The sequence below is a fragment of the Nicotiana tabacum genome, chromosome 24 (genome assembly GCF_000715075.1).
Source record: "Nicotiana tabacum cultivar K326 chromosome 24, ASM71507v2, whole genome shotgun sequence".
Classification (NCBI taxonomy): domain Eukaryota; kingdom Viridiplantae; phylum Streptophyta; class Magnoliopsida; order Solanales; family Solanaceae; genus Nicotiana; species Nicotiana tabacum.
In genome coordinates this window covers 51,591,697-51,611,397 of record NC_134103.1, presented here as the reverse complement: position 1 = coordinate 51,611,397, position 19,701 = coordinate 51,591,697, and the positions used below count along the sequence as shown (strand labels likewise).

The 19,701-nt window shown below is 37.4% G+C and overlaps 3 protein-coding genes across 11 annotated transcripts; all 3 read left to right on the top strand.

Moving 5' to 3' along the window:
- The first annotated feature begins 6,583 nt into the window (after positions 1-6,583).
- Positions 6,584-13,006, top strand: LOC107776706 (uncharacterized). Of its 9 annotated transcripts, none has more exons than XR_012706561.1 (14): positions 6,584-7,040; positions 8,149-8,282; positions 8,377-8,526; positions 8,618-8,729; positions 8,912-9,194; positions 10,646-10,859; positions 10,987-11,076; positions 11,175-11,430; positions 11,610-11,722; positions 11,926-12,019; positions 12,101-12,148; positions 12,324-12,434; positions 12,506-12,596; positions 12,690-13,006. XR_012706561.1 is itself a non-coding variant. In XM_016596617.2 (14 exons), exons 1-14 carry the CDS (start codon positions 6,794-6,796, stop codon positions 12,791-12,793), a joined length of 2,052 nt encoding a protein of 683 aa, XP_016452103.1. In that variant the 5' UTR covers positions 6,584-6,793; the 3' UTR covers positions 12,794-13,006. The 9 variants fall into 9 exon arrangements, 7 of the variants coding, with proteins under 7 accessions (XP_016452103.1, XP_016452102.1, XP_016452105.1 ...); XR_012706560.1 differs by having other exon boundaries at positions 8,852-9,194; XM_016596617.2 differs by having other exon boundaries at positions 11,921-12,019.
- Positions 13,007-13,617: 611 nt separating this feature from the next.
- Positions 13,618-16,102, top strand: LOC142178424 (uncharacterized). The gene is made up of 2 exons (XM_075247817.1): positions 13,618-15,210; positions 15,306-16,102. Exons 1-2 carry the CDS (start codon positions 15,108-15,110, stop codon positions 15,884-15,886), a joined length of 684 nt encoding a protein of 227 aa, XP_075103918.1. The 5' UTR covers positions 13,618-15,107; the 3' UTR covers positions 15,887-16,102.
- A 621-nt stretch (positions 16,103-16,723) lies between these two features.
- LOC107792228 (uncharacterized) lies at positions 16,724-17,671 on the top strand. Its single transcript, XM_016614420.2, has 3 exons — positions 16,724-17,108; positions 17,177-17,295; positions 17,381-17,671. Exons 1-3 carry the CDS (start codon positions 16,724-16,726, stop codon positions 17,669-17,671), a joined length of 795 nt encoding a protein of 264 aa, XP_016469906.2.
- The last annotated feature ends 2,030 nt before the right edge of the window (positions 17,672-19,701 follow it).

Here is a 19,701-nt window from a genome sequence, read left to right as displayed (position 1 = left end):
ATCTATTTTACTCTATCGGGCCGCGCTATAGTCGGTCGGGTACGACACCTATTGTGCAACCACTGATCAGTTGGGTTTTACCGAGCTCTACGTGGCTGGGTACGATTCTACCGAGCCCTATGATGGCCGGGTACGTTTTACCGAGCCTATTACGGCCGGGTACGATATGATGATGGTGATGCCCACAAAGGCGTATATTTTAAAAGTTTATGTATATATATGTATGTATCATGTGTTTCATGTATATGTTTTAAACGTTTATGTATATATATATATATATATATATGTATGTATCATGTATTTCATGTCAGTAGCCCTCAGAGGTACCCAGATGTCACAGGTTGTATATTCTCTATCCCTGTTTACATTACTGTCCTTACTTATGCTTTCCTGCCTTACATACTCAGTGCTTTATACGTACTGACGTACTTTTTATTTGTGGACGCTACATGTCGTGCTGCAGGTCCTGATAGGCGGGTAGACGCAGCTCCCCCACCACAGTAGGCTATCCAGTTCAGCGATTATTGGCGAGATCCCTTCTCCGGACTTGCCGTGGTCTTGGTATGCGTTTTTGTTATAGACATTATGGGTATGTCGGGGTCCCTGTTCCGGCAATGTTGCAGAACTTATGTTCCTTTAGAGGCTCATAGACAGTTGTCGACTCATGTATGGTTTGGAATGCCTTGTCGGCTGATTTTTGTTGTATAGTCTTTCATGGCAGCATGGTAGCTCGTACCTTATATATAGTTTCTTGACAGTCTTGTCGTCCCATATTATGTATGTTCATTCCATTATCTTTCATTGTTGGATGTTCATGATCCATGTCTACCATTTATATTTATCTTGTCGGCCCTTAAAGATAATAAGGAAGGTTAGATAAAATGTACGTTGGTGCTCGGCAAGTATGGCCCGGGTGCTAGTCATGACCCTCTAGTTGGGTCGTGACACACATGGTCTCGAATATTACTTTTGATTTTTCTTCCCGTTCCTTAGCCATGGTAGGTGCCACTTTCTCATGGAGTGCATACAATGTTGTAGTGAGACTATTTTTATATGACCATTTCCTCTTTAGGTCACTATGCTTAGGTTGAAGCCTTCTTCCTTATTTCCTCAGCTAGTCTTTCATTGTATTACTTAGGGAGGACCCTCTGACTCTTATAAAGCTATGAGCTTATTATATTGTATACTCGATGGATTTTGTTTTTGGTACTCTTTCTTTGCCTATAATTATCCGTAGTTATTTACTTCCATGCCCTTGTGCTTGTAGGGTTGCTTCTGAACTGATATTTTGACTGTTTTCTCAGTGGAATTTTCTTTTATTTCCGTAATACTCACACGGTACCTTTAACTATCCCAACTCCTATCTGAATATTTCTCAAGGGTCACGATGTCATAACTGTGAGACTGAATTCCCTATGCTGGGGTTCAATACATTTATCTTGCACGATCTGTTGATTTATTTGTATCCTCTTGTCTAGCCATAACTAGACTCTTTCTGAATCAACTGCTAATTATTCGTTGGTCCATTCTCATATCTATATTCCGCGTAATCTTCTTGGGTTATCTCCTTTATCTTAACTTATATCTCGCACGTGCTCCTTATCTATCAATAACATCTCAGGCAGGAACCCTTACTTCCTCTCCTTGATGTCGTATTTGCATAATGTTCTGGAATCGTTGCATATCTATAGGATTTGAATAAGTGCAATCTTATCCCTTTCTCATTCTTTTCACATTCTTCCTTTATTAATCCATTGTTACTAGAACCACTTAATTCTAACTTAATGCCACATCACTCCATATTCCCCCCTTTAGGGGAGTACTAGGAGTTGGAGCCACGAGGATCTAACTATAGATATTTTACCCCTTCATCTTTGGCGTCTTTTCAAATCATCGATGACCCTTACTCGCCTTGCAGCAATTCTTCTGTATCAAGGATAATAAAATTCCTTATTCACGAGGGTGACACTTAGTATAACTGGCACATACAGTCCCTTAAGCTTAACTTTGCTCACATTGCTTGCTTTAGGGAAGCGTCTTCCTGAATGACCATTCTCTGAATTTCTCATGAATATTCTTCTGTTGTCCACTCTATTATTGCCGGAACGAAATCTGAAATTCTCATGATACTGACTATTATCCAATCACTCAGTCCCTAATTCATGTTTAGTTTATCTTGTTCACCAGCCCATACTGATTTCTATTGTTCTGGGGTCTAACTTTTCCTTCCGGTAGTCGTGTTGGAGTCACAAACTTATTTCTCGAAATGAGGATATGACTTTATGGCCTATACTCTTTTGTTGTCTCAAGGCCTGTCACCTCTCGTCTTTTCCTTCAATTGACTATAGACTCTGTAATACTGTTATCTTGTTGATCTACCGTTGTCAATTCATGTATCGTATCTTACTCATAATGCTTCATTAACTCTTTTCTTATTTTTCGCTAATATTTATGTCTACCACTTTATTCTGAAAACTCGAACAAGACATTCTTTTGCTTTTAGCTCCCCTTTGCTCCATCCAGTGGCTCTTCGGGTTGCTTAACGTTCTCGTTCTACTAGGGACGCGAGCCACACTAAGGTAATATTTATCCCTTCCAGGCTTTCCGTGCCTATCTTCTAATTTTTTTTAATGCTAATATTCACATCTAATTGTAATATTCTAGAGTGCACCATCTGGGTGCCTCACAAGGAGATCTATTAGCACCTTTGTAATATCCTTCGGAAATGTCAACTAACACAAATAATTCATTTACCATTTTGGGTTACTCTAACCCCAGCCAGATCCTAATATCATGTCCTTTTCTTAAACTACACATCTTAAACCCCAATAGGGTATAACTGAGATGGGTGTGGCCAATTCTACATACATCTGTTACTGTTGAAGGTAAGTCACAATGCTTATATTTTTCTGCCGGAGTTGAAAATACCGATAATCTTCATTAACTGGGTACCTCGTACCCTTCTCATCTTGCTCCTTTTACTTGTTGAAGCTTGTATCTATCTTCTGAATCTCTCATTACCTTTCACCATAGAGGTGGATAGATATTCTTGCTTTAAGGCTCCTTATCAAGAAACTTACACGTAAGGTACACACATGTTCTGCTGAAGACCCCACATTTATCCATCATAGGAATGATGCAAACTCGAGTTCCTCTAACTCAACTCTTCCACAGCTATATCTATTACCAACCATCTTTCTAGATGTAGGTATCGTCGTATTATGAATAAGATAGATTTTAGGAAATTGAATTCTTACAACTGAGCTCTACCACACGATCTAGAGTAAGAAGAAAGAGTGACAGTCTTAAATGCCCTGTAGTCTCCTGCTTATAAGTGTGGTGCACGACACACCATAAACAAGACTCTACTAGACACGGCTTGCAGACTCCCTAGGACAGAACTGCTCTGATACTACTTTTGTCACGACCCAAACCAATGGGCCGCGACGGGCACCGGATACTTTATTCAACTGAGTACCAACATAACATATCTTTTCGTATCATACTATCATAGATAACTGAGCCAGAGAGGCTGCCATGAGATAGGTAAAATACAACATGTAATACCACCTTATACATAAGACATATGGGCCTCTAAGACCAAAATAACTACTCGTACACTGAACATAGGCCGACAAGGCCATGCAATCTTTTACGTATATGACATCTGTCTACAAGCCTCTAAGAATACATAATTGTCATAAAGGTCGGGATAGAGCCCCGCCATACCAAACAATACACATCAAAATCATATTGACCAAACAAGCAACTCCGGAGTAAATGGAGTGCACCAACATCTTCCGCTGAGCTGATCGCCTACTTGGAGGACTCTCGACCTGTCTATCGAGACATGTGGGCATGAAATGCAGCGTCCTCAGGCAAAAGGGACGTCAGTACAAATAATTTACCGAGTATGTAAGGAATGAAAATCAGTAAATAATAGACATAAGAAAAACATGGAGTAAAAGACTCGACATGTACGTCTGCATAGCTCTGTGAATCATTTCATTTTTATAACGCCATGCATATGCGTATAAATATCATACCATGCATAGGTATATGTGTTCATAACATCATCAAGCCTCTGAGGGCATCCCATCATATCATTTCGGTCACTGTGGACAAATCATCAACATATACCAGCTGATCAGGTGGTGGTGCGTATATAACGTCGTAACCTTTTTCCATATCCCATATACATATAATATACACGTATATAACGTCATCTGGTCATGAGTCAATGTATATGTATAAATGCATGAAATGCATAAGAAATACGTTAATAAGATTTCTCGGAATGTCATAAAAATAATATGCCTGTCGGATAAACTTTATCAAATACATATTTTTCTGAGACCCATGAATAAAAGATATAATAATAATTCACATGGGGAATCAAGAATATAGACACCCTTAGTATTTATATGAATAGAGTCATTTATAAAAGTTGTGTATTTTGCTCGTTTCATTTGTATCATTTGGACCATGCCAAAAGAAAGAAGGGATAGCCTTAACATACCCGGAGAAGGGGAAAATCCGTATAATATTCTTGAGAAGGATTGCACCGTACTCCCTTGAAATTGCAAAATTCCGTTGTTATTACGCAGTGCAATTTTGTATGGATTTCTTTACAAATCTAAGAACTATCATTGCTATTGTAACATGAAGTCTCATATGAACTTCCAAAATCTCCTCCAAAAAGAAGTCTTATATGAATTGTGTTAGAAGTTACTCACGTTTATATCATAAATCTTAACTCTCCATTTTCTAACATTTAAATTATTGAAAGGAGGATCTCTTAAGTTACTAATAAAGAACCAAACAAAAGTACTTATACAAAGGACTCTTACGTGTAAGGAAGGCAAATTTTGTCTTATGAATCATTATGCCTCTTGGTACCACCAAGTTACATGGCTTTAAGAGTCATTAATTTATGACTTGATGGCTGCCACATTAGGAAGACTTAGCTTTATCCATTTATGCCTAATTACTCAATTAACTTACTTACTTAATTAATCTCTCACTAAAAATCTATAATTACCCAATTATCCATAAATTAAGAATTATCTCAAATTATTTAAAATACTAGTCACTTTTAACATACCTTATACACCTCACTATCATGGTCATGTGATACCTTGTATGGCACTAGTTCATAAATACCGGGTATTTTAGCCCGTGCCATATTTTATCCCAACATGTTAAACTTTGACGAAAATTCATTTTTTTTGATTTGTTTACCGTCTCACCTTCACGAATTTACTCATCACTTATTTGAAATAACATAATGCTTATAATCTCAAAATAATCTCATTCTCGAACTTACATCGATTAGCTTACGACGAAATTTTAACATACGAAAATGTGGGATGTACCATCTCATTTCCGAGCTTCTATCAATTTACTTATGGCGTACTTTCACGTACGAAAATATGGGGTGTAACATGCTCACCACTAGAGCAACCCACTCTTGTCTGCTTAGGTTAGATTATTACTTTTAATTATTTGCCTCATATCTATTGTTTATTTTTTTGAAGATGTTGGAAATTTTGAAAGTTGAGTTTGTTATCATGGCACTATAATTTAAGTGAAATTGTTTTTCGCCTTGCATTTATTATTTAGATTTGTATTGTTGCTTGGTGAGCAAGAGTGAAAAGTACGAAGGGTGATGCCGTGTCATCTTATTTATGATATTACATGGTGAGGACGAGAGTAAAAGCACGAAGGGTGATGCCATGCCATCTTATTTATGATATTACATGGTAAGGACGAGATTAAAAGTACGAAGGGTGATGACGTGCCATTTTTATTGTATTGCCTTATTCGATTCCCGGATTGGTAATTTACTTGGTTATATTGTTGCTTAATTCAGAAAATGTTATTGGGTGATTTCGTACTTGCGGTCTCTTTTGATATTTTCCCTATCGCATGTCCCCTCCCAGTTAATATTTTATTGTTTTACTCGTTATTTTGTTGCTTTATATCCATATCTGTACAGGATTTTACGTAGGTGTCTTGTCATAGCCTCGTTACTACCTCGTCGAGGTTAGACTTGACACTTACGAAGTATATTGGGTCGGTTGTACTCATGTTACACTTCCGTACTTCTTGTGCAGATACTGGTATTAGTCCCAGCGACGTCTAGTGGTGCTCTGCTCGGATCCAGCTACATCTAGAGACTTGAGGTATAGCTACACAGCGTCCGCAGCCGTAAAGTCCCCTTCTTTCTCCATTTTTACTATTTACCTAGTCAGACAATTGTACTTTATTTCAGACCATATATGTAGTACTCTAGTCGCTTATGCACTTGTGACTTCAGATTCTGGGAGATGTTTGGATATCATCTTATGTATGTTATTATTCCGTTTCAGATTATTTCGGTTTATCTTTATTAATAAGTATTTTGAATTGTTAAAAATATTTAAATAATCTAGCTAACGTTTACTTGCCTAACCAGTGAAATGTTAGGCGTCATCACGGTACCGAGGGCGGTCATTACGAAAAACCACATAAGTTTTAAGGGTTGTCAAGTCCAAAATAATTAGAAGTAGCAATAAAATCAGTAAAATATTTGTTAGCCCCTGTGAGCCAGTCGTGGTGCATTTCCCTCCTCAACTCTCATTATCTTTCCTTTCTCAAAATCTCAGTTTCCTTTCTCCGCCACAAGAATTCAGAATTTGAAGAACCGTGTAATGTAACCCTCCAATTTTCTTGCGTATAAAACCCAATCACACCTCCTTTGGTTAATGGATTTCAAGTCCCATCAAACCCTTAAACCTTCTCTCTCCTCTCTATGGCTCGTTTTCTTTCACTGTCATTCTCTTCGAACCCCAAAGCTCCTGCTTCCCTCTGTTGTACATCTCCTATGATGTCCGTGAAGAAAATGAAAACGGCTGGTTCTGGTGCTGTCAACAAAGATGCAGCAGCTATACTGTGGTACAAACACGATCTTCGTGTCGACGATCACCCCGGCATTGTTGCAGCTTCTATGCATCGCACACTTGTACCTTTATACATCTTCGATCCCCGGATTCTTTCTCGTATATTCCTTAACCATTTCGAATAATGGGTCTTCTTGGAAAAGTGTTTTACCCATTCCTTTTATTTAATGTGATGGGCTCACGGGCGAAGCCACACTTAAGGTAGGGTGGTCAAGTGACCACCCTTTGTTGGAAAATTACATTGCCTATATAAGTAAAATATTAGGTTTTAGAGTTACATATCATATATTGAAGGCCCATTGTCGGAATTTGTTTTTACTTATTTTAAGTTTGAACACCCTTCCGAAAATTCCTAACTTCGCCACTGTCATGGGCTAGGAGTGTAAAAAGTTAATGTTATTTATCTGTTATATTTGGTGATACTAGAAGAAAATAGTTAAGGAGTGATTTAAAAGTTAATTTGATGAAGATATTACATCAAAGTTTAAAATCTGAATGATAAATAAATTTGAGTTCTTGAAAGTTATGAAAGTTGTTTAGAGAGACTGCCAAAAAATACTAGTAACAGAGCTAGTATGAATCTCCAGTTTTTTCAGTTATCCATTTTCTGTTTGATTAATTTGATGATTGTTGAACTAAACATAACAATTGAGAATTGCCGACAGGGCTTAATTCAAGTGGCAAAGGTTGAGGGATTTGTGACTTAGGTCACACGTTCGAAACCTAGTGATCTTTGCTTGTTTATTTGAAGATAGCCAAAGCAGAGCAGTGGCAGATTTTTTGAACTTCCAGTAACTCACAAAAAAGTTCTTTCTGCTCTGCCTGTATCAGAGGAGCGAACTTCAAATGGTCAATATTTTACCCTTTAGGAACTTGCTAAAGAGTCGAGTGAGCTACTCATGTATTCTGCTCAAGTTTAAGCACAAAAATTTAAGTGTAAAATTATGTGGAGTGTCTAATCATTGGAAGTGATCCTTTTAGTTGGATTTGAGTGTGTGTGTGTGTATATATTCAAGACACTACACTCTCATGTTAAATGCTTATGTGATTTAAAATAATATTACTTTTAAGGGTGCAACATTAACAATGTTACAAAAATTTAAATTTGTTCTCGTGAAGCCTGAGAACTATGTCTAATAAATGAGTTAGCTTCCAACTTCTAGTACATTTTAACTTGGTTTTTTGACTCTTGTTGTCATTTTCACAGGATTTCCGGATGACATGCTTGAATTACTTCTTTTTGCTTTGAAGGATCTGAAGAGTTCACTCAGGGAGCAGGGATCTAATCTGATGATCAGGTCCGGGACTGCAGAGAGTATCATTGAAGGGCTTGCCAAAGAGGTTGTTACATACTATATTTGCTTATTCTGATATTTAACTTGCCAGGAATGGGGAAACTTCAGGCAGTCATCCACTTATATGAGGTTTGGAACAGGTCAAGGCTACCAACATATTTACAGAGGAGGAGGTAGAGTTTGGCTTATGGAGAATGGTAGAAGGTGTAAAAGAGACCTTGGATACAATATCTTTTGCTGAGGGGACTCCCAAACTTGCAATATGGAACAGTCCATTTTATGATATGAAGGTATTGCTCTGTCTTATTTCGGCCTCCAGATGCTCTGTAGGGGAGACAAAAATTCTGATTTCCTGATTTTTCAACTTCTATCTATATCCAGAGCTTGAAGGATTTGCCCAAATCATACGATGAATTCAAGAAGATGAAATTGCCCACTATGTCACCTATTTCCCCCCAAGTGTTACCAAAAGGAGATATGAGCTTGTCTTGGGGTATGCTCTGATAACTTTTTTTCCCTAACGGCCTAACCAACACCGTGCAACACTCTTCGGATATCTATCATTTTTTTCCCCTATGCTCACACCAGGGGATATAACAATAGTATATGGAATAGGTACTTTGCCCACATTAGAAGATTTGAAGAAATTTATGGATGACAATGCTGGCATGTTAGGAAACAGATGGGCTTCAATTGAGAAGGATTCAGCTACAAGTGAATTGCGAAAAGACCAGGCAGCAACTCTGAGTAATGTGGTTCAAGGTTTGAGAGAGGAAAAGTTTAATGGGAACAGTCAAAGTGATTCAAGTCTCAAGAAAATTCAGAGGAAGAGACCCGTAAAATCTGCTTTTGTCACACAATGTGGAAATATAGCGGGAGGTGGTACAAGTCTAGTGTTGAATGCTTTGGCTGCATATTTGAGATATCTGGAGGGTACTTCCCGAGATGAATGGCAGGAGTATGAGTCGTCTCTTTATTTTTCTTTGTGCCATGATTGTCACTGAATCCCCCCATATCCTATGATATCTTTTGGTTGGTTGATCAAAGCTTCTAAGGTATTTGTAGGCTAGATATATTTATAAATGAGTTTTACTCTCTGAAAAATGTTGTATTATTTATATTTATTCATCTATGCCAATGAACATCGGAAAAACGTTTGAACTGATTTTTGTGTTTATTTAATTGTAAATATAATTTTAAACAAGCTCCAAAGGCTTTGGTTCAATGGTAGGACATAGCGCATGATGTGTAGGTTAGGCTTAGTCACGAGTTTGATAATTGCTATGGACTAGCTTGGTATTTAAGTATTTAAGTGGAGAAGGATAGAGGGGCAGACCTATTATTCACCGAGTTTCGAACCGTGTGCCAACTGGTCCTCAAGGATTTCTCAGTGGCTAGTGGTCAATAAAGTGGGTTGAGAATTAAGATGTCTCAAGTTCAAATCACATCGGAGGTAAAAACACTAGGTGATTTCTTCCCACTTGGTCAAGCCTTGGCAGTCAGAGTTACCAACACCTGCGTTGGTGGGAGGTAGCAGGGACCCCGTGGAATTAGTCGAGGTGCGCGTAAGCTGATTCAGACACTACAGTTATAGAAAAAGATATTATTTTCTACCTTATGGAAAAAGATAATATTTTAAACAAATGTTGGATTGTATTACAAAGCTTGAAATCTGTCACTTCAGGATGGATAAAAAAGGAATGCAGATCATTTACTTTAGCTAGTATAGCAGAGTCTACGAGTCTCCTATTCCTGTTGATGGATATCAATTCCCATGTTGAGATCAGATATGCAGAAATATCAGGTCAGAGTATTTTGTGCTATTATGGAGGACAATTATATCTTGGAATCAGTCTTTTCTTAGAGAGTATAGTTCAAATAAACATTGATGTCGGGAGTAGTGATTTTGAGTAATATGATTTCAGTAGGTTTATGGTCCATATGCATCTTTTCACACTGAGATGGTCTTCAAGATTTCAACTCTGAAGCTGTTGTAAGTGCATTTTATATTGTTCTTATACCATTCGGAAAGAATTCTGAAGTTTGACTGCTTAGCTTACTGTGTTACTAAACCGGGAGCCTTTGGAAGACATTGTACATCGGATCCTTCTGTAGCAAGTAGTATAAGTGGAAATAGATGAGGAAGAGGACTGTCAGTTGAGCGTTTTGATGAAAAGGAAACAGAAAATATGAGCATTGGCCCCCTCTAGAAGTTTTAAGACCTTGTAATTTTACTGCTTTGCTTATCTCGTATCTGCATCCTCTATTGCATCTATTTGATCTGCACTATTTTGCCTTATTTTAATTAAAACGGATGTTACGGAAACATGAGACTTTGTGCAGAAACTCACCACTTCAAGGAAAGAATTTTCTCATGATTAACTGATGGCAATTGGCTTTATTTTGCAGGGTACATGAAAAACTGCGTGCAGCTGAAACTCGGGAAGGAGCCTCATTTGGTGCTCTTTTTGGGTCTGCTCTTCTTCTTGGAATAATTTCCAGAAGAAGAGTGTATTATGAAGCGATTGAGTACGAGAAAGAACGAAATGCTGGAATTATATCGCATTTTGGGTGCTCGGCAAAAATGGCTGCTGCAGCAGCGGATACTGTGTGTTCAATGGAGGTATTTTGGGTCTCAGAAATTGTTTTGGATCATAATATGAATGTTCTTGGGTCAAATTCATTTGCTATCTACTGAGAAAAGTATTTCTCACGAATATCTTTTAATAAGAACCCGATTGCTGTCATAGTGGTATACGCTGTTGGCTTTGAAAAGTAAGGCAGCTAGTTTGGGAGGTTCCTCTGTTAGGATATGGAGATGGAATGGCTATCTGATCCATGTGAGTGAGATTTTTGAAATTGTAGGATACTGAGCTTATTTTCTGTCTATTACGTGATGTGGTGTACCTGTCTACTGATGTTTATTCCGCCTTTGCAGTATAAACAGAGTGGTGATGTAGGTCCTGCTCTTCTGCTCGTGCATGGTTTTGGTGCTTTTTGGAGCCATTATCGTGACAATATACAAAACATTGCGGAATGTGGAAATCGAGTCTGGGCAATGACACTCCTGGGGTTTGGTGAATCAGAAAAACCAAATATTGTCTACACTGAAGTTGTGTGGGCTAAATTGCTGAGAGATTTCATAATTGAAGTAGTGGGAGAACCTGTCCATCTTGTTGGCAACTCAATTGGTGGCATGTACTAATACTTAAGCTCCTACAAAATCACCATCCCAAGAAAAGTGAAGGAAAAAAACATTGAGCGGACAAATATAGAAATACACCAGTTTTCACTAATATTTGCATTTCTTGCCGTGATTTTGCTATTTTTGTTCATAATTGGTCTTGTTGATTGTGCTCTTCTGATTAACCAGGATATCTTGTTGCCATTGTTGCTTGTCTTTGGCCTACTTTGGCCAAGTCTGTGATCCTTTTGAATAGTGCTGGCAATGTTATTCCTGGCTATTCTGGTTCACGCCATTCTGATGTAAGAAACGTGAAATCATCTTTTACCAACTTAAATATGCAATTTAGGATACCATTTTTCGTGTTATTATGTTATTAGAGATGATATCTTTACTGTAGAAGCAATTCCCAATCCAATCATTGTAGACTTTCTTCCAAATGTTCAACCATAACATTTAGACTAAAGTTCATGGAAAATTGAGCTTGCCGTATATTTTAGGTCAGGCAAACTTCAGGACCAGCATGGCTAGGTGCTCGGTTCCTTTCACTGTTCTTGCGTTTGAATCTGAGGAAAATAGTGAGAAGTTGCTATCCAATTGTAAGTGTGCTTTAGTTTTTTACAACATGTGTCTTTGTTGCCTTTTATACACTGTTTAGCCTCAGCTTTTGTTTTCTGCAGAGAAGTGATCGTGCAGATGAGTGGCTTGTCCAGGAAATGCTGCGAGCAGTATCCTTGTCGTTACATTCCTATGATCTTTAAGTTGTGACAGCTCAAGTATATATTTTGGTCCTTGTCAGTGGTTCAAAGCCTTCCTGTCATCTTTTTAAGTGCTACAACTATCATAGTGAATAAATTACCATATCACAAATTTTATGATGCACTGCCTTGACAAAATCTTCAGTCTTATGACCCTGGTGTAGTGGTGGTCTTAGAAAGCATTTTCAGCTTTGATCTTTCTGTCCCTCTTAATTATCTTTTGCAAGGAATTGAGAAAAGAGTTCTTGTATTACAGGTAATACATTAATACATTCCTTCTTCATCATTTCCCTAGTTATAATGCTTATCGTGCTGCTATTCTCTTAGGGAATGAAAGATCCAATTTCTGATTCACAATCAAGGTTAGATATGCTGAGAGAACACTGTGAAGGAATCATAATCAGAGAGCTGGATGCTGGTATTTCATGGCAGCTTTGATTTTCTATTTCCTCGTTAGTACCTGCAATAAATCTGTTTATATTTTCTCATGTTGCACCATTTGATATTTCAGGACATTGCCCACATGATGAAAAACCAGAGGAAGTCAACTCTATCATTCAAGAATGGGTAGATACACTTGAAAGTGAAATACTTACAACTAGCTCAACAAGGTAGAAATTATTGTAAAAAGTAGTATTGTTCCCACTTCCATTCGGTAATCTGACTCTAATTAATTCTATACATCTACAAGTGCATGTATAATTTGTTATAGGTTTGATGTGCAGAATTGGTCTGTATTGCTGAATAACAAGTTTGTAGTTTTCGTCATTCCTATGAATCATTACCACAGTAACATACTATAGTAAATATCAAATTTAATTTGCTCTATTTGTTAGTATATGTTGTTAACAAAAGTCTGGATTGCTGAGGGGATGGGGGGACAGTATTGTAGCATGGTTACTACACTCCTGTGCAGGTTGAACCAAAGATATCTCACTGGATTCATAGCTTGTACAACTACAGCTACTTACTATGCATCACTTCTAAAGATGAGCAAGGTCATGATATTTTGGAATGTCAACATCCTACCTTGATATATTTAGAATCAAAACATTCCCCTGTATTTTATACAATGAAACAAACCGCATAAACACATGCAAATATTATCTTGAACTCTACACATAAAAACCTCATGTTCTCACCGAGTAGGAAAGACAAGGATGTCAAAATCCTATTCTACTCCGATAGCACAAAGAGTGAATGAAAAAAGGGAAACACTTGTCAATGAAGTGGGTGAGAATCATGAGATCTCGAGTTCAAATTCCAGCGGAGGCAAAAAATACTAGGTGCAATGTTGTAAATAGCGAGCGCTACGTCGCTAATAGCGATGCGAGACTGTGTCGCTATTTTACTCTGTTGCGTTGCAATTTACAGAAAGCGCTCGCCTCTGCCTGTGTAGCGAGAGGCGACGGTGTAGCGAGATGCGACTGTAGCGTCGCTTTTTTTTTTTTAAAAAAGGGCAAAGACTAAAGAAAAAGGTCGCGATTAGGGCTTGAGCTCTCAGAAGTTTCTTTCTTCTTCAACTTCGAACAACAGAGCAGCCAAGGAGCTCGCGATTAGGGTCGCGGCCGTGCCATCGTCTTCTTCATCTGAAAACTTCAAGTTTCTGCCAAGTGCCATCGTCTTCTTCATCAAGTTTCTGCCATCTGAAAGCCCAAGTATGCTTCTCTTCTTCGAATTTCCTTTCTTTCTTCTTCTCTTCTTCTTTCTATTTTTTTTTTGCTCTATTTTTTGTCGAGAACAACAGAAACAGAGGGTCTGTTTTTGTGCTCTGTTTTTCGAGCAAAACAACAGAGGCTCTTTCTTTCTTTCTTCCCTTCCTCTTTCTTCTTCTCTTATTTTTTTTTGGCTCTGTTTTGAGCAAGCAGCAGAGGAAGAGCAGAGGCAGTAGAGTCTCTTTTTAGGCTCTATTTGTTTTTTGCTTTGTTTTTTCAGTTATAGACATAGTCTTATAGAGTAGAATTAATTGTATATTGACTTGATAATTTTTTTCTATAAAACAATATTGAAATGACATCATCCGATAGTAATAAACGAAATGATATAGCTTGGAATTATGCTATACAAGGCTCATCAGGATCCGCAATTAAATGTGTGTTTTGTGAAAAAATATATTATGGTGGAATAACTCGTCACAAGAAACATTTGATAGGTGGATTTAAAAATGTAATACAATGTCCTCTTTGTTCGGCCGAGGTTAGGGAGGAAGTAAAAGCATTTGTTGAGAAGAAAAATATGACAATAACTCAAATGAATTATGAAGCATGGTGAATCTAATTGATAAAGATGATGAAATGGAATTATGAAACATCGGTGCCCCAAAACTCAAAAGATATCTTCAAATAGTTCTAGTGGGTCATCCACGGCACGTACGGTGACAAAAGGTCCTCTCAATCTTTATTTTTCGGCAAAACAACAAGAAAAGGAAAAATGTGATTCTGGTTCAAGTTTAGAAGCCAAGAAGATTTTGAGGGATCGTGCCGTAAGTGCCTTTGTAACATGGATGTACGATGTAGGGCTTCCTTTCAACTATGTTAACTACAAAACTTTTGACAAATTCATTGAGGCTGTAGGACAATATGGCCCAAGAATGAAGCCTCCTAGCTATCATGAAGTTAGAGTAACTCATCTTAAAAAAGAGATGAAGAAGATAGACAAAATTATTGAGGAGCATAAAGTGGAATGGAACAAGTTTGGATGTTCCATTATGATGGATAAATGGACAACACGGAATGAAAAAATGATCATAAATGTGTTGGTGAACTCTCCAAGAGGGAGTGTTTTTCTTGAATCTTACGATGCTAGCAACTCTTCTACGGATGGAAGCGAAATGTACAGCTTGTTTAGAAAGACTATTGATAAAATTGGAAAGAAAATTGTTGTATAAGTTGTTACCGATAATGCTAGTAAGAATGTTAGTGCGTGTAAGATGATGGAAGCTATGTATCCACACATTTATTGGACTCCATATGCTGCCTATTGTATCAACTTGATGTTTGGTGACATATTCAAGGAAAACCCATATGCTTCAGGTAACTTTAATATAGTTATCTTTAAAGCTTTAACTTTATTTATTCTTATGCCCTATTAAGTATTAACTATAAAATTATTATTGTTACTTTTACAGTTTTCACTAAAGCCGTCAAGATATATTCTTACATCAGTCAGAGGCCGTTGTTGTTGAATTTGATGATGAAATTCACAAATGAAAGAAATTTGGTGAGACCGGTCAAGATTAGATTTGCAACGGCTATCTTAACTTTGCATAGTTTTTACTTGCAGAAGAAAAACTTGAGAAAGCTAGTTCTTTCAAATGAATGGAAAGATAATAGATATGCAAAGGAAGCTGCAGGGAAAGAAACTGCCAAAGTTCTTATTTCTCCATCATTCTGGAATGACGTCGTTCGGGCTCTTAAAGTTGGTGGTCCTTTGATTAGGGTGCTTCGTATGGTGGATGGGGAGAGAAAACCACCAATGGGCTATCTTTATGAAATTATGGATAGAGCCAAAGAGACTATTGAAACGTCATTTGAGGGAGATGTTAGGAAATATGAGAAAGTTTTTGAGATTATTGATAGCAGGTGGTCGAATCAACTCCATCGACCTTTGCATGCAGCAGGCCATCTTCTAAACCCGAGATTATTTTACAAGAACACCAGAAATAATACTTTGGATTCAGAGGTATGGGTTGAATACCATCAATGTTGATTCAATTTGTTACATTTTCAAAATAGATTGAAGTTGCTAAGATTTCCAAAATATTTTAGAGTGTAAGGAAGCTCAAGTGAGGTATGTTGGCTAAACTCTTCTTTAAGAATTGGAACCCCCATTATCCTTGTAAGTTCCAAAGTGTTTATTACAAATCGAGTATTCCGAATAAGTTTTGTGACAAAGATATTTGTTCAATTCATGTTTCAAATGCTCTTATCATGCTGTATTATAAATTGAGGATGTGTTCCAATCTATGGATTGTGTATCTACATATTATAATTCCAAGTCGTAACTTACGTGAAAACTATTATGTTAAATTGTATAGAGATTGTGATTGGGATTACACCTCCACCCGCATACATTGGGGTGAGGCGGCAAGACCGCTTTATGTACGATTGTGGTATTGTTGTTGCACCACAAAATAGCATATATATATATATATATATATATATATATATATATATATATATATATATATATTGGGGGATCGGCATGGCCGCTTTGTGTAGGTATTGGTATCGTTTATGCATTTCCACCCGCATATATTGGGGTGAGGCGGCATAGCCGCTTTGTGTAGGTTTTTGGTATTGTGGTTATACCTCCACCCGCATATGTTGGGGGTGAGGCGGCAGGGCCGCTTGAGTAGAGTTTTGGTATTGTGCTTACACCTCCACCTGCATACATTGGGTTGAAACTGCCAATGAATGGAAAGATAATAGATATGCAAAGGAAGCTGCAGGGAAAGAAACTACCAAAGTTCTTATTTTTCCATCATTCTGGAATGACATCGTTCGAGCTCTTAAAGTTGGTGGTCCTTTGATTAGGGTGCTTCGTATGGTGGATGGGGAGAGAAAACCACCAATGGGCTATCTTTATGAAGTTATGCATAGAGCCAAAGAGACTATGGAAACGTCATTTGAGGGAGATGTTAGGAAATATGAGAAAGTTTTTGAGATTATTGATAGCAGGTGGTCGAATCAACTCCATCGACCTTTGCATGCAGCAGGCCATCTTCTAAACCCGGAATTATTTTACAAGAACACCAGAGATGACACTTTGGATTCAGAGGTGTGGGTTGGATACCATCAATGTCTTGAGAAGTTGGTCCCCGATTTAGCGATGATAGATCAAATAGGGGAGGAGTTTGGTAGGTACTTACAAGTAGATGGCCTATTTGGTTTACAGGCGGCCATTAGAGCCAGAGACATAAGGTCGCCAGGTATCCTTATAGCTTTAATTTAATTTTTTTGATTTATACTTATTAACTTTTAGAATATTTTTCTGTAGTTGAATGGTGGATGCAATTTGGACATCAAACTCCAAACTTGCAAAAGTTTGCCATCAAAGTACTAAGCCTAACTTGTAGTGCATCTGAATGCGAGAGAAATTGGAGCGTATTTGAGCATGTAAGAAGCAGATTTATTATATCAATATATTCTATATTATATTATTATTAGTATCTATTAATTAATCTAAACAATTTATGCGCAGATTCACTCCAAGAAAAGGAATAGGCTTGAGCTATTGCGTCTCAATGATCTACTGTATATTAAATATAATAGAACATTGAGGCGACGTTATGAAGCTCGCGATACCATTGATCCAATTTTGTTGGATAACATTGACGAGGCAAATGAATGGTTAACTGGAGCCCCCCAAAATCATGAAGATGAACAAGTGTATGTAGGAGATGATCTTGATTGGGGTACTGTTTCTATGGCGGCTGGAGTTGAGGAGAATATCTATGGTCTTAGAGGGAGTTCTTCAAGTTCAAATTACTAGGGAAAGGGAGTAGCAAGTTCAATTTTTTTTTTGCTCTGATGAAGACTCCGCTGATGAAGAAGATGATAGCCAATATAATGCTAACATTCATGAAGTTCTAAAATTTGAAAATCTTGAAGAAGAATAGATGTTGCTTGTTTTAGACTTTTAGACTTTAGTTTATGAATCTACTATGACTATCTATTGAGTTTTTAATTTTTGAATTGATATATTTATTAATATATTATTGTTATTGAGTTTTTAGTTATATATATATAAAGATAATATTTTATGCTTTCGTATAAATTGTCGCTTCACATCAAAAATTGTCGTTTCACATAAAAAAGGCGAGCGCGTTGCTGCGCGCCTCTCGCCTCAGTGAAGCGGTTCCTCGTCGCTATTTGTCGCCGCACGCTATCCAAAATACTGATTAGGTGATTTCTTCCCATCTATTCAAGCTTTGGTGGATAGAGTTATCTAGTACCTGTTGCTGGTGGTAGGTGGCAGGTATCCCATAGAATTAATCGAGGTGCGCGCAAGCTGACCGGGACACCACGGTTATCCAAAAAAAAGAGAGAAAGGAAACACTTTCCTAAATGCCTCTATAGCCTCTCGCTTATAGATATGGAGCTTTACATATCCATAAGCAAGAGCATTCGAGTTAATGCTATTTGTTGCATATCTTCTTTATGTACAGATTTGGTGCATTTTGTTATTTGAAAAGGCATGCTTATTATTTTCCTCTTTGGTTGTATACCTTATTATTGATATTCGCTATTTCTTGGATTTTTCTCTATTTTTGTATATGCTTTTGAATTGCACAAGTTATATAAAGTGAGTATCTTTTGACTAAAATCTTGCCACTAGTTCGTTGATGTTAGTTTTGATACTTACTGAGTACATGCGATTAGTGGTATGCCGAGTTCGAGAGCGAGTATTAAAGACAAATCAGTATTTCAGTTATTAGCTATCATTTGTTCATGGTAGCCTAGGATCTTGTATTTATGTTTATGTATATTCCAACAAATTATGTATTTTCTCATATTGGTGTTGTATTTCTATCTATAGTTGCTCATGACTTATGACACTAGTTATTTGATAGTTATTGAAATTCCGCATTTTTGTTTCTTATTAATATGATGATTTTCTGATGTGGGTTATACTAGTTATGGTTGGTTCGCCTAGAAGTTTGGGTTAGGTACCATCACGACTTGTTGGGATTTGGGCCGTGATAAAATGGTGGCAGAGCAAGGTTCCCTGGTCTTACGAGTTATGAGCAGTGTCTTAATAGATTCTACATGAGTCTAGAATATCTATGCATGATAAAGACTCAACCTTTATACCAAAATCGACACATATTCACGTGTTAGACACAAATCCATGTCTCCACAACCTTGCGTGCACACTGCCGGTGGGATTTCAATGTTCAGTGACTCTAGAGGAACAAATCTATATCCACATGCAGGCGGAATGTAAATTCATACACCCGAATAAATATCTTAGTACCGGAATGTGAATCCACACGTCCAATGAAACATGAATTCACAAGCTAGAACACTCTCAGATGAATGATGAGAACTAGATCTATTAGCATGGTGCATATAAGGAAATAATGTATGATTACGCAGTTCTACCATGTAATACAAGTACATGAAATTCATAATGTTAAACTAGCATGTTAATGTAACGACCCAGCAGGGATTTTTTGTGTATTTTAGCCCCATTCCCTTATTTGATATTCCCCGTATGTGTATTTGATATTTGATGATTTGCAGGGATGGTTGGGTTTGGTTTCGGGAAGGTTTTGGAGTGAATTGAGACACTTATCTTCATTTTGGAAGCTTAAGTTGTAAGAGTTGACCGAGATTTGACTTTATTATAGACAACCTCGAATTCGAATTTTGATGGTTTCAATAGGTTCGCATGGTGATTTTGGTTTAGGCGTATGTTCGGATTTAGATTTGGAGGTCCTAGGATGTTTTGGCTCTAATTGTCGGAAGTTAGAAATTTAAATGTTTAGAAAGTTCTTGACCGGAGTTGACTTTGGTGAT